The sequence below is a fragment of the Bufo bufo genome, chromosome 2 (genome assembly GCF_905171765.1).
Source record: "Bufo bufo chromosome 2, aBufBuf1.1, whole genome shotgun sequence".
In the NCBI taxonomy this organism is placed as follows: domain Eukaryota; kingdom Metazoa; phylum Chordata; class Amphibia; order Anura; family Bufonidae; genus Bufo; species Bufo bufo.
The window spans coordinates 733458211-733471194 of record NC_053390.1 but is presented as its reverse complement, the minus strand read 5'-3'; the positions used below and the strand labels follow the sequence as shown (position 1 = coordinate 733471194).

General features: G+C 40.1%; 1 protein-coding gene across 1 annotated transcript in view; it reads right to left on the bottom strand.

Annotated features, from left to right (window-relative positions):
* GABRA2 (gamma-aminobutyric acid type A receptor subunit alpha2) overlaps nucleotides 1-12984 on the bottom strand; it is a 225780-nt gene that overhangs the window by 136534 nt on the left and 76262 nt on the right. The window contains exon 4 of the mRNA XM_040420547.1: nucleotides 12315-12382. Coding sequence (XP_040276481.1) covers nucleotides 12315-12382 — 68 coding nt within the window. The remainder of the gene's footprint in view (nucleotides 1-12314; nucleotides 12383-12984) is intronic.

The following is a 12984-nucleotide window of genomic DNA, read 5'->3' as shown; positions in this document are numbered from 1 at the left end:
TCTTTAATTGCACAGGTCACAGAGCATGCCCAGAAAACTCTCCATAGATGTCAATGAGGTCCCCTCCTGTCCACTGTGTCTATGGCCGATGTGGCTGCTGTAAATCAATTATTTCAATGATGTTAAGATGGCCGCCCCCATAATAATGTTCAGGAAATAAACAAAAAATATCTACAATCACTTATTTAGACTAATCGTCTTCCTTTAGATTCCCTCCCATACTGCCTCACTTTGCGGTTTACACTACTTCCTGGATGAAGTGTTCACTGCTGGAGGCTGCTGCTGCTGTTTGCTCAGATAAGTATTTTCCTTTATTGTGTTTCCTTGCTGGCTTGATTCTAGGCGACCCTTACTCCGTCCGTACTAAGTGCAGGGAGCCAGTGGTCGTGTCCCCTCACTATTATATGGTTTTCAGGTGTCACACAGTCTTAGGTACGTGGGCATGCAATTGTCTACCATTGAGACCCTTGCATGTGCATAGCAGTCAGGGAGAGCTCTTAGGGTTTTATAGGGCTCACCTGTATGCTCCTTAGTTTGGGATCAAGCCAGTCGGTCGTTTATTTATAAGTTCCAGCTAACTGCAACTTCACCCAAGACACATACAGAACTGAAAAAGTCAACACAAAAACAAAGTAAGAACATTGGCTCCACTCACAAAAAAAGTCTGTGCAAATGGAGCCAATGTTGTGACACAGAAACCCTGTAATTTACAGTGCTCCATATAAATCCCAATACCTGTATTAAAATATACAGGACCTCCTGCCAACGACATGATGAGGATTACACTTACACAATATGCTTGGGCTTCTTGATTTATGTATATTAAAGATTGAAAATTCTCAACCATAATCCCAGTAACATACTGTACACCTCTGAATGGCAGTAAACATTTACCAAGTCCCTAGACTGTGTATACATATACATTGAGTACTTGTTAATGTATTCAAATGGATTCAAAGCTTCTTTTATCTTAGGAGGTCTGATGTGTCCTCATGAATTTCAATAATCTACAGACACCCTTTCTGAATAATTTTCGATTTTGTGTCATTTAAGGATTACTTTAGAGCTTTTTTTTTATGATTGAAATGCCTGTGGGATGAATCCAAAATACTGAATATTGTCTACATGTTGGAGAAGATTAGAGATGAGCAAAGTTTACAAAATGTTGATTCGGCTGCTTCATCGAATTTCACAAAGAAATTCGCTTTGTGATGAATTACTTTGTCACAAACCACATTTCTTTGTAAGTAGTGGGTGCAATGAGAGGGGACGACGATTGCGCCACCCTTGCCCCCCATCATTGAACCCTTCAGATGCCTCGTTCATCGCTGATAGCGGCATCTGAAAAAAATATAGGGCTTTCAGGGGTTAATCGGTTTTAAAAAAAAAACTTATCCATTTGAGTGCGAAGAGTCTGCCGTGGCCATCTTGACTGAAGATCCCACTGGTTGGAGCAGTGACATTATCACGAGATTTTGTGCTGGATCTTCAATCAAGATGGCCACGACGGCCTGTTTGTGCTCAAATGGATGAGGTGAGTATGATTTTTTTTTTTTTTTACTGCCATTTCAGTGAAAATTGATTCGCAGTGAATCGAATTTTCCCTGAAATTCGGATCGAAGTCCACTTTGGATAATTCTATTAGCTCAACACTAGAAAAGACCTGTGAAGAATTTTTCCAGTGCTTTTATGGTTGGCTTTATACTCCTTTATAGGGTACAACACACAAGCGGATAGTGAAACTTCCAGGCAGCACTGGCATCTTATTTTTCTAAAAGGTTAGAATATCAGGTATCTTTTACATTGTCCCCTACATAGGGCAGATGATAAATGTCATGTACAGATGTAGTAGAGTTAACACACATGCTTTCTGAGACGTGTTATCTAAACTAAAACACCTTCAATTGCTTTTTAATGGCTTTTGTTTCAAGACAACATGATGAGTTAAGAAATTTGAGTTAATAGTTTGTGTGTTAACCCTGCTAGATCTGTATTTCACCATTCCATGCACGTGTCAGATGTATCGTCATTTCAATCCAAATCAGTCCAGTGCCAGGTATAAAACGTTGAATGCTTTATTGATACATATTCTAGTATTCCCTCGTAAATGCTTACGTGTTTCGGATGCTATTTGTATCCTTGTTCATAGCTTTGAATATGGATCAATAATGCATTAAAAGTTTTATCCCCGGCTTTGGGCTGATTTGGATTTTCTGTACATACCTGTGATTGGCTGGAGCGGAGCTTGTACTACTGGGATGTCTGGAGCGTCAGCTCATTTGGTTTACTTTCACTGTTACATTTTACTAGAGAACAAATTATTTTTGTTGCTAATCTTAGATGGGGAATGTGGATTTGTAGTCTGTCCGGCTTTCCCACACTTTTCCAAAACATATAAAAAAGAAGAGGCAAATATGCTTTGGGAAAAAGTAAAAGGGTGCCTGCACATGTGGCAGAAATACACACCTAGATTTTTAGGGATTTTTACAATGGTGCAGATTTTGGTGACAATTTTTACAAGCGACTTAGGATGCGGATTTCATTGAGAATTTTGCTGCAGAGATCTGTGTGAATTACATCCCCCATTGAACTGAATAGACACATTCTGCTTCTGGAAGGCCTCAACACATCATTGTTTACAAAGAACCAAATCCAAACACTACACTGACTTCAGATAAACCTTCTCATGTATTGTACAAAATTCAACACCCATAGGATAACATGGGGGAATGTCTATATGCACCATATAGCTGGTGGATTTTTCCACCAAATGTGAAGGTAACCTTATACTTAACTTTTACTTAAATCTATTAAAAATACAATTATTTTTTGCAAATGTGTCCATTAAAAAGAAAGATAAATGGATTTAAGAAGGTAGGCACTGGGCTTTTAGAGTTACCAGTATAATAAATATGTGTTGGGCGGTCAAAGTGTCAAGCCAAATTTATACAGCCCGACATTCAGGCCGATTATCGACAATCCTACAAATGCTCGTTCCTGATAATCAACCTGTGTAAAATGTCAAGTGCTTGTTCATTGGGTGAAATTTTTGAGGCGCGGGCACCTCAATCATCCTTCCTGGGCAGAAGAATATCGCCGAATAAATAGCACTCTGGTGCCCAGAAACTATGATTTTGAATGGGGACCAATGATGGCAGCAAGTATAAATGAGAGGATTTCTCCAAAATTCGATTTGGCCGATTTGTGGAATTTTTCGAAAAAATTTGATTTGATCAGAATTAATTTGCAGCGAATCTCGTTAAAAAACTGATTTATCCTGGCTGCAGAGAGCCTTTATAGTGGTGTAGAACACTGTGCCTTGCAGTAACACGCATAGGGAGTCTGCTCTGGTAGTGAAACAATACTGTGAGTCACTATAACATGTATATGACAGGCGTCGCTCTTAGAATCACTGCACACTTCACTTATTTGGGCAATTGCGGGGCCTTCGGCTGAGGTGGTGAAGCCTTGACTGCTTGAAATTGGGTGCGTGCCACTGGGTGATGCAGCAGTTGCTGCAGCAGGCTGGACCACCACATCAGAGCCATGGTTGTCCCAGGCCACTTTCTGATGACGCTGCATATGTTGACGCAAGGCAAGGTGCCAACATTGGCAACTTGGCCATGCTTCACCTTCTGCCCCCACATTCTACAAAAGGCCACGTTCACCATCTCGGGCAGCTTAACAAAAAACTACCAAAACCACCGAGTAGGGGATTTTACCCCCAACACTCCGTACTGACTGACTGCTACTGCCGTTGCTTCCGTGAACCCCTGCACCACTACTTTCCGGGCAGGTAGGCTCCTGCGGAGCGGGTGGTCTACCCCGGGCATGTTTGTCTCACGACCTCTCACTGTTGCCACCCTGCTGACTCCTGGCCACGCTAGCGGCTTGCTTGCTCCGCCGCTGCCTCACGGGCAAGCTGCCACCGTCTTCTCCTGATGATGATGAAGTCCCTAATTCACCCGGCTCCCAAGTGCGATCAGCTACATCATAATTATCGAGTACTGTCTGCACGTCACTGATGTCCTCCTCAACGGTCTCTGGGTCAGGAGCCTGATCGCTCGCAACACCAGCTCCAATGCCACTCTCCTCATCACTACTTGCCCACCTACTGGAGGAAGCGGCGGATATCTCCTCCACATCTTGGCTGGCCAGTAGCTGCTGACTATCCTCTAGTAGCTCATCCTCGCTGTATAGTGGAGCTGAGCCCACAGCATATAATACTTCTCTGGCTGAGGGAACAGAAAAGGACAGAGGGAAGTTGAGGACAGGTGAGGGCACAGGGCCAGCTCCCGGGCCATGCCAACTTAAGCCAAGGGTTATGTCTGCCGAACCTACCGACTCTTGGCTGGGGGTGTCTGATGTCACTTGGGATGAAGTGGATGACCGAGTCAACCATTCAAGAACCGCTGGGTTGCTGTTTAAGACACAACTGCTAGATGACACCAGGAGCTCAGGCCTCTCGTTGCGACTCCTGCTGCCCTGACCCCTTAGGCCTCATGCACACGACAGTGTTTTTTCACTGTCAGTGATTTGGCTTCAGTGGTCCGTGTCCGATTTTGCTTCAGTTGTATTTCCTTGTGTCTTCCTTTTTTTTGTCCGACAGGAAGGTTAATAAAAAGTGTAATTTTATTGCACCAAGGTCTTGTAGAAAAAAAAGGACACGCACACGGATGACATACCAGTTGTGTATCCGTTTTTTTTTAAGGACCCATTGACTTGAATGGGTCCATCCTCCGTTTTCCACTGACAAGAATAGGACAGGTTATATTTTTTTGACGGACTGGAATCATGGATCACGGATGCGGAGAAAAAACGGAGGACTATCAGTTTTTTTTCACAGCTCCATAGAAATGAATGGGACCTTTGCTAAACTGTGAAAAATGATGGAACAGACGCGGATGCACACAACGGTCGTGTGCATGAGGCCTTACTCTGCTGTGACCTGTGCCTGCCCCAGAAACATTTAGGCCTCTGCCACTCCTCTGTGCAGGGCCTGGCACTTCTCTGTCTGACATACTGTTAGATCAAATAACTGCTATTAAGCCTTTTTTTCCCCACTAATGCAAGGCAAAAAAGGCTTTAGAACATATAACTGCACAACACAAGGGCAAATAATACAAAGAAATATTTCCTTGTTATAAACCCTGTTAATGGCTGTATCAAACAGCACTTGAGCCCCAATAACAAGAATGGTTTTCTGGAATTACAGAGCTGTATAATGGCAATTTGGGTCCCCAGTCAGTGCAGCGAGGTGTAATAGGATTGTTTCTGGTATCCAGGCTGTAAACTCTCCTACTGAGCCCTGTTCTGCTTCAATACCATGGAATGATTCCTCCCTATCCCTTCCTTGAACTTCTACACAGCAGAATAAAAGTTTTAAATTGTTTTCTACCACTGTCCCTAGCGCCTGCTGACGTCTCTCCCTGCACTAAGTACACTGGAAAATGGCTGAATCCAAGATGGCTGAGGCTATTTATAGGGCTGTGACATCACAGAGCTGGCTGGCTGCTGATTGGCTTCATGCATGGCATTGTTTCCAGAGTTCCTAGCTCCATGTCCTAACATGTGCAGCAGTCATTTTAGGAAAAAATGCGATTCGTTACCACGAAGTATGAGGAAATTTGGATTAGATGCGAATCAACTTTTTCCTGAAATTCGGATCGAATTCCACTTCGTCAACTTTGATTCGCTCATCTCTAGCAGCAACCATCACTCATCTTCATACTGTGGAGGTGATCACTGCATGTAAATGCAGCACTTCACCTCCACTTAATGAGCAGCAGATTGCCGGGAAAGAATGCTTCCTTGCAACGGCTAAATGCAGCTTAATTCAGACTCACACTTTATCTATTACACATGTATTCACTTAGTCTATTCCTATCTGTTGGCAAACAGATGGCAAACCTTCTAAGCCAACACTGGAACCCTGTATCTGTTCTGGCTGATGGCTTTTACACTGTCAGTAATTAGTGCTCCTACATAGCTCCTACATATTTTCCTAATGTGCCTGGCTCATCAGGGAGCCCAAGTCTCAGCAACATGGAGCAGGGAGCACCAGTAGAAGACTTCCTTGTCTTGGCATCTTCCTTTTAAAGGATATCCCTTTGTACAAGCCCTACCTTCTTAAATCCAAGTCAGACCGGTTATTGAGGCCGGTTTAATAACGTCAAGTGCAAGATGAGACTAGAAAGTCTGAAAATGCACCAGATGTATCACAGTGGGAGGACCTGTTTGTTAAATCTGGTGCACCTAGTCTACGTTTGAACTTAGAATTAGTAAATCTGCCCCATTCTGTGCAAATGCATCCATTTAAAAGTGAGTCTCAATAACCGGTCTGACATGTGGCATACTTTGTGCCAGGTTTGGCCACCTTAATTTTTTGACATTTAAAACCATCCCTCCATGGCTAAGCTACAGCCTTTCACACCCCCTTGTCAGGAGAGGCAAAAAGGTGTCTACAATGTTTCATATAGTTTGCATGTGGTCTTTAGGTCAGAATTCTGGTGCACTTCCAATGGTATACCTTCCACAATATGTTTTTTCAATAAATGTAAGTAAAAGTTAAAGGGTGTATGTTACTTTTAGTTAAATCCAGCTCATTATTAAAAATATTTAGCATTTACACTTATACAAAAATGTTCTTCTATGCAGATATTCCAGGAATAATGTTAGTATAGTGCCACTGGCTGTTTCTATTGAACAGCCTTTCTATGTCCGCCTCAGTAAATATTGCCTCTTTCTGCTACTTCTCTCTCTTATTTCTGTGCTCCTCTATAATTCTGAAACTGCAACATCTTGAAGACTTGTTGTAGTATAGCTGGTCTTCAAGAGAACCCTGTCTCCAGTTTGAAATCTCTCATAATTAATACCATAATTTCCAAAAATGTTACTGTAGTGCAAAGGTTTTTCTTATCATTTTCTAATGGATGACCCAGTGGCAATCAATGAATGATATGGGTCCAACAGGTGAAATGTAGTATAATACAAAGCCCATTTAAAGAAATAGGTGACTATGTATGGTCTTGTTCAGTTCTCTGGAGTTAAAGTCTTACTTTGCAGCCCCTCCCATGAAATTTTTAAATATAGTGATTTTTTTTTATAAACAGACCATACATTCTAATCCTCTACAGATATTATCTTTCCATTACGCCTGATCTCTGAATATCCCTATTTATTTTGTCCTCTAATGTAGCTTAAGAGCCAAACTGTGAGATGAATAATTTTTATCTGAGACGATCAGAACAGCTTAATTGCAAAGTCTATACTGTCCAGAAGTAAATGAGCTCTGTTTATCGCTTCTTGCTCAGTCTACCACGAGACTGTATTACATGTAAAAAATGGACACTTCGCTAAATTTGCAAATGGTTTTTTTTTCTTAACTATGTACATTTGGAGATTTCAAACTTAGATTTCAACTGATATTTTGGAAAAGTTTGATAAAATATTGGACCATTCATTCATTCATTCAAAATGGCTAGTTAAAGCTACTAATAATCCTTAAAGTGGCCTACCAAACTGTTGAAATGTTGAACTGGCAAATAAAAGGTGTCTGTAAAAAGTGTAAAAAACAACAAAAAAACAAACCAAATAAAACACAACCTTATAAATGTCCAGCAGATCCCATACTGCTGTTCTGATCCCTACTCCAGCCCCCTGCTAAATTTTAAATCTTTAAAACTTTACTAAAATTACTAATCTTGGAAAATTCCTTTAAAGGGGCATTCCAGAGAAAAATAAGTTACAGTATCTGCTGTACACTGAATATAGGACACTGCACATAGGAATCATTATGTACTTTTCAGCTCCACATCTGTACAAAATGTCTTTATACAGAGTAATAAAGAAAATTAGTTATAAAAAAGCTTAAAGAGGACCATGCACCATGAAATGCATTGCAGTCTGCAGGCAGCATGTTATAGAGCAGGAGGAGCTGATCAAAATGATGTATAGTTTTGTTTGAAAAGATTCAGCGAAACCAGTAATTTATACATTTAAACAGAACCTATCGCCATGAAAATGCAAAATAATATGCCAGCAGCATGTTATAGAGTAGGAGGAGCAGAAGCAGACAGATATAGTTTTATGGGAAAAGATTAAGTTACATAGTTACATAGTTAATACGGTTGAAAAAAGACATACGTCCATCAAGTTCAACCAAGGGATAGGTGGGGACACGAATCCCAGAAGGAAGTGAGACTCAGAATTCTACACATTTTCATAAGCATTAATGTCATTTACTTTTAAGAATCTATCTAAACTGTCCACTGTTCCTGCTGAGACCACGTCCGGAGGTAGTCTATTCCACAGATTCACAGTTCCTAAAGTAAAGCTTTGATGCTTCTGGAGACTGAACTTTTTCTTCTCCAGTCGGAGGCAGTGCCCCCTTGTCTTTTGAGGGCATTTTACATGGAACAGTTTTTTACAGTATTTTTTGTATGGCCCATTTATATATTTGTATAGGTTAATCATGTTCCCCCTTAAATGTCTCTTCTCAAGATTAAATAAATGTAATTCTTTTATTTTTACTCATAACTAAGACCCTCCATGCCCCTTATCAGTTTAGTCGCTCTCCTCTGCACTTTTTTCAGCTGCAGGGCGTCCTTTCTATGGACTGGTGCCCAGAAGTGACCTGCATATTCCAGATGAGGCCACACCAACGCTTTGTAAAGTGGTAGTATTAATCACTGCCTTGTTTAATGCATGACAATAATCATGGTGGCCTTAGAAGCAGCTGATTGGCATTGTATACTGTTATTTAATCTGCAATCTACAAGGACACCCAAATCTTTCTGTATAAGTAACTCCCCTAGTGTTACATCACCTAGGACATATGATGCACAGAGAGTATTACTACCTAGATGCATAACTTTACATTTAGACACATTGAACCTCATTTGCCAAGTTGATGCTCAATCACTCAGAGTATTCAAGTCAGCTTGTAGTTTATGGACATCTTCAATAGACTGCACAGTACTACATAGCTTAGTGTCATCTGCAAAAACAGAAATGGTGCTATTAATCCCGTCCTCAATATTATTAATAAATAAATTAAATAATAGAGGACCTAGCATTGAACCTTGGGGTACCCGGGACCATTCTGAATACGTGTATTTCATTAATTTAAATTCCTGCTCATTGTTGGCTTTGATATCAAGGAGGCGGTTCTATCAGTGATTGACAGCTATCTCAGTATACAAAGCCATACAGAAAAGGTTGTCACTCACTGATAGAACCACCTCCTTTACTTCAAAGCTTAATGAATATATACAGAAAAAAAAAAAAAACATATATATATATATATATATATATATATATATATATATGCTTATTGCCACCACATGGGTGAATAAAAAGAACTTACTGTTTTACTGAAGAACCGTCTGGAGTGCAGTCCGATTTTTTGCATTATATATATATATATATATATATATATATGCTCAGGTCCTCCTGCTCTATAACATGCTGCCCTTAGCTCAGACACCATGTTCAACATAACAGCTTGCCTTTACATTTCTGCTCTTTTTGGATTGATCTGGAATTCCAGACCATTATCCTGTCTGAAAAATATACCAAGAGACCTAAGTCCTCACTTACAGCATACTATCTTCTGTGAAGACCTGGAATATTGCTGTCAATTTGAACAGATGTTTAACAAGACCTATTCTGACTTAATTCTGCTGACAATCAAGAGGGCACAGAAAGAAATCGGAATGAACATTGCAACTTTGCAACCTAGCATCAATCCTGTTTTAGACAAAATTTCAAGTGCTTTAGGAAGCAAGTTGAGAAGAAAAAGAGGAACAAATGTATCTGTTACACTATGGATTATGAAAGCAGACACAAGTGGCAACAACCAACGTGAACCCAAACCTAGAACCGTACCTAGACACCAATCCGATAATCGCCATTCATCACTTTCAAGTAGTGAATCCTCCAAAACATCCTCTTTTTTATATCCCGGAACCCCAGAACCACCAGAGAGAGAGAGGAATATGTGCCATGGGAGTAAGAACCACCAACACAAACAGTCGGTTATACTACAGACAACCCGATACTCCAATTAAAACATGTTGATGCAATCTTAGAGGAACAGAATTTAGTTCTCAACATCTACTCCACTCTAAGGGGCCTCTTGAAACACTTTGTTCATTTCCCCATGACCTGAACACCTCTCTTCTGTCAATTAAGTTCTCCCTTGAACACGGTGACAGCCAATTTTCTGGAGCCAACATGGATGCCCAGTAAAGCTTAAGTACACTGTCTATGATGCGGTGTGAACTTTAAATCCATAGAAAGTCAATTCTTTTTGTGGATATTTACAGCGTATTTCAATGTGGATTTTGCAGCAAGATCAGGAACAGACAGTTTCTTCTGGTACACTTGGGTGTACCCTTTACAGCCAACCATAATTTAGTATGATAAGAATACCCATGCACCTGTCCAATGTATGGAATGACTTATAGTATGAATTATAGTATTTGTCCACATAAGTGAGGAAATAAGAAAGTGACTTTCAGCCTTGTAGGGATTTTACCACATTTCACACCTTGAGGTATCTTCAGTTAGGCTGAAATGTTGCGTTTTTCATCTTGCTTATATGGACTAAAAATATTGTCATTCTATTGGCCCCAACAGCATTTCAGTCAGGTTAATCACAGCTATGTGTCTATGAAAACAGATACGGAGGTCACTGGTGACAAATTACCTTTTGAATCTATACTTTATATAGTCAGAATTTATATTGATCAATTAGTAAAGGAAGCTCACCTTTCTGGAAATGATATCTATTCATAAGCTTAGAACAGAGACAAAAATGTATCAGATGGACTGTTGAGGTGAGTGTATGTACAGAGGGATACTGGCTACATAGTGTATGTGTTTCCAGCAACAGATAGATTTAAAGGAAACCTGTCATGTGGATATTTGATTATAATCTAACTAATTATATACAATCATTAACTACTAAAAAGTACCTTAGATGTATTCACTTACTGGTGTGACAGATGGTTACCTCATAATATACACACAAAGATGCCGCATTCTAATGATCTGATTTGAGTCCAGCGTGATGTCAGTGAGTCCAGCGTTTTTTTAAATTCAGAGCTATAGCCACTCCCCTGCCCACCTGCTGCTGATTCATATGGAAAATAACTGTCAATCAGCAGCAGGTGGGCGGGGAGAGTCAGGAGCTCATGAATATTCAGGACTCATCATTATGAGCTGGAGCTTTTCAATACAAGATGTTGGCAGATTGACTGGGTCAATTAAAGAAAGTGACCCAGCATTTTGCTAAGAGAATCAGTCAGAGTTATTTATGTTGCCCTTAGTTAGGACACCATAAAACTGGTGACAGGTTCCCTTTAAGCAGAAAAACTTTAGACATAAGAGGTTGCCAAGCCTTTAATCTTCTAATTCTAATGGGAGCACTGCAAAAAGTAAGAGAAGGAAATGGAACATAACTGAAGAGCAAGGAGTGGGTGAAAGTATTAGGCTGTTGTCTTCTCTCAACATGGTGTATGTATAAACATTCTTTAACAATTTACAAGGATGATAGTCTCTGGAAAAAAGTTTGATATGGCACCTTTATACACTAGGAAACCCATTTAGTTATAATTAAAGTTAGTTTTTTTTCAGGGAGATATATATTTTTTTAAGACGGGCCATTGCCGTTCCCATAATCCTCCAATCCCTGATGCTCTCCACTTCCTGCTCGACACATAAAATTGCTTGAAATGCCCTATCAGCCAATCAATGCAGGACTTTGTTTTCCGTCCAGCATAACGGAAACCAGACGGATCTGTTAGGCTTTCCTATAGACTTCTATTATGACGGATTAAAACGGAATGCCTCTTAAAGGCTTCTGTTTTGATTTTCATCTTATGGATTCCGTCAATTTCCATTATAACCATGTTATAACGGAAATCCATAAAGGAATGCATAACAGTGATGTGAACAAGCCCTAAGGAGTTTAAATGTTAGGCTTCTTTCACACTAGAGTTAGGCTTTTCCGGCAGGCTGTTCTGAATGCTTGCACACATGTGTTTCCGGAAATCCGGCCCGGCCCCTTTACTATAATGGGGATGATGGGCCAGAGATCCAGCCACAGCAAGCAAACATGCCGATAGGTGCTGCGGATACACTGTACAAGTTTTCACCCACTGCACAAATATTATTACCATAAATATCTTAGAACAAAATGACCATTAACTTTGCACAGGTGATTCTACTAAATCAATAATGCAATTATACTATATAATATATAATTATAATATAATACAAATACATAATGCAATTATATTATAACTTACCATATCTGTGTCAGAAACAGGTCCAAAACTTGTCACATAGATATCTGTGTGGACCTCTGTTATACGATCTAGAATATCAAATAATACAGAGACAATTTAAAAACCTGAGAAAATGAAGCGAGCTGGACATCACCTAGTGTGCAGGCATGCCCTGTTATGGGTTCATGGTCTTAATAACAGAAAAAGAACATACAATTGCATTCAATGGCAGCACCTGGCTATATCTGGGTCTTAGCATGGTGTTTAAAGTAGTTAGGCAAATTTCTCATTTAAATTTACTATTCCTAATGATTATAAGCATTACAAAATTATTCAATTTTCAGAATGATTATTACGTACACATATGGACTGCTTGAATTTCATCATGTAGTTGATCCCATATATCCCACATCCAATTATCTGATTTAGCAGATTTTGCTAATTTGGAAGGTTGCTTTTTTATATTGATGGCCTATAGGCTGGGTTCGAGTCCCAGCACCGACGCCAATCTGCTGTTTAAAGAGACCACGGCACTCGGTGAGTTCTGCGACATCTTCCCAGGCCAATGACGTCACGTTTATCGGTCTTGTGACCTAGACTCAGCTCAGTCCCATTTAAGTGAATGAGGCTGAGCTGCAATACCAAGCACAGCATCAAATAGATGACAAGCTGTGAAGAGACGCAGTACTCC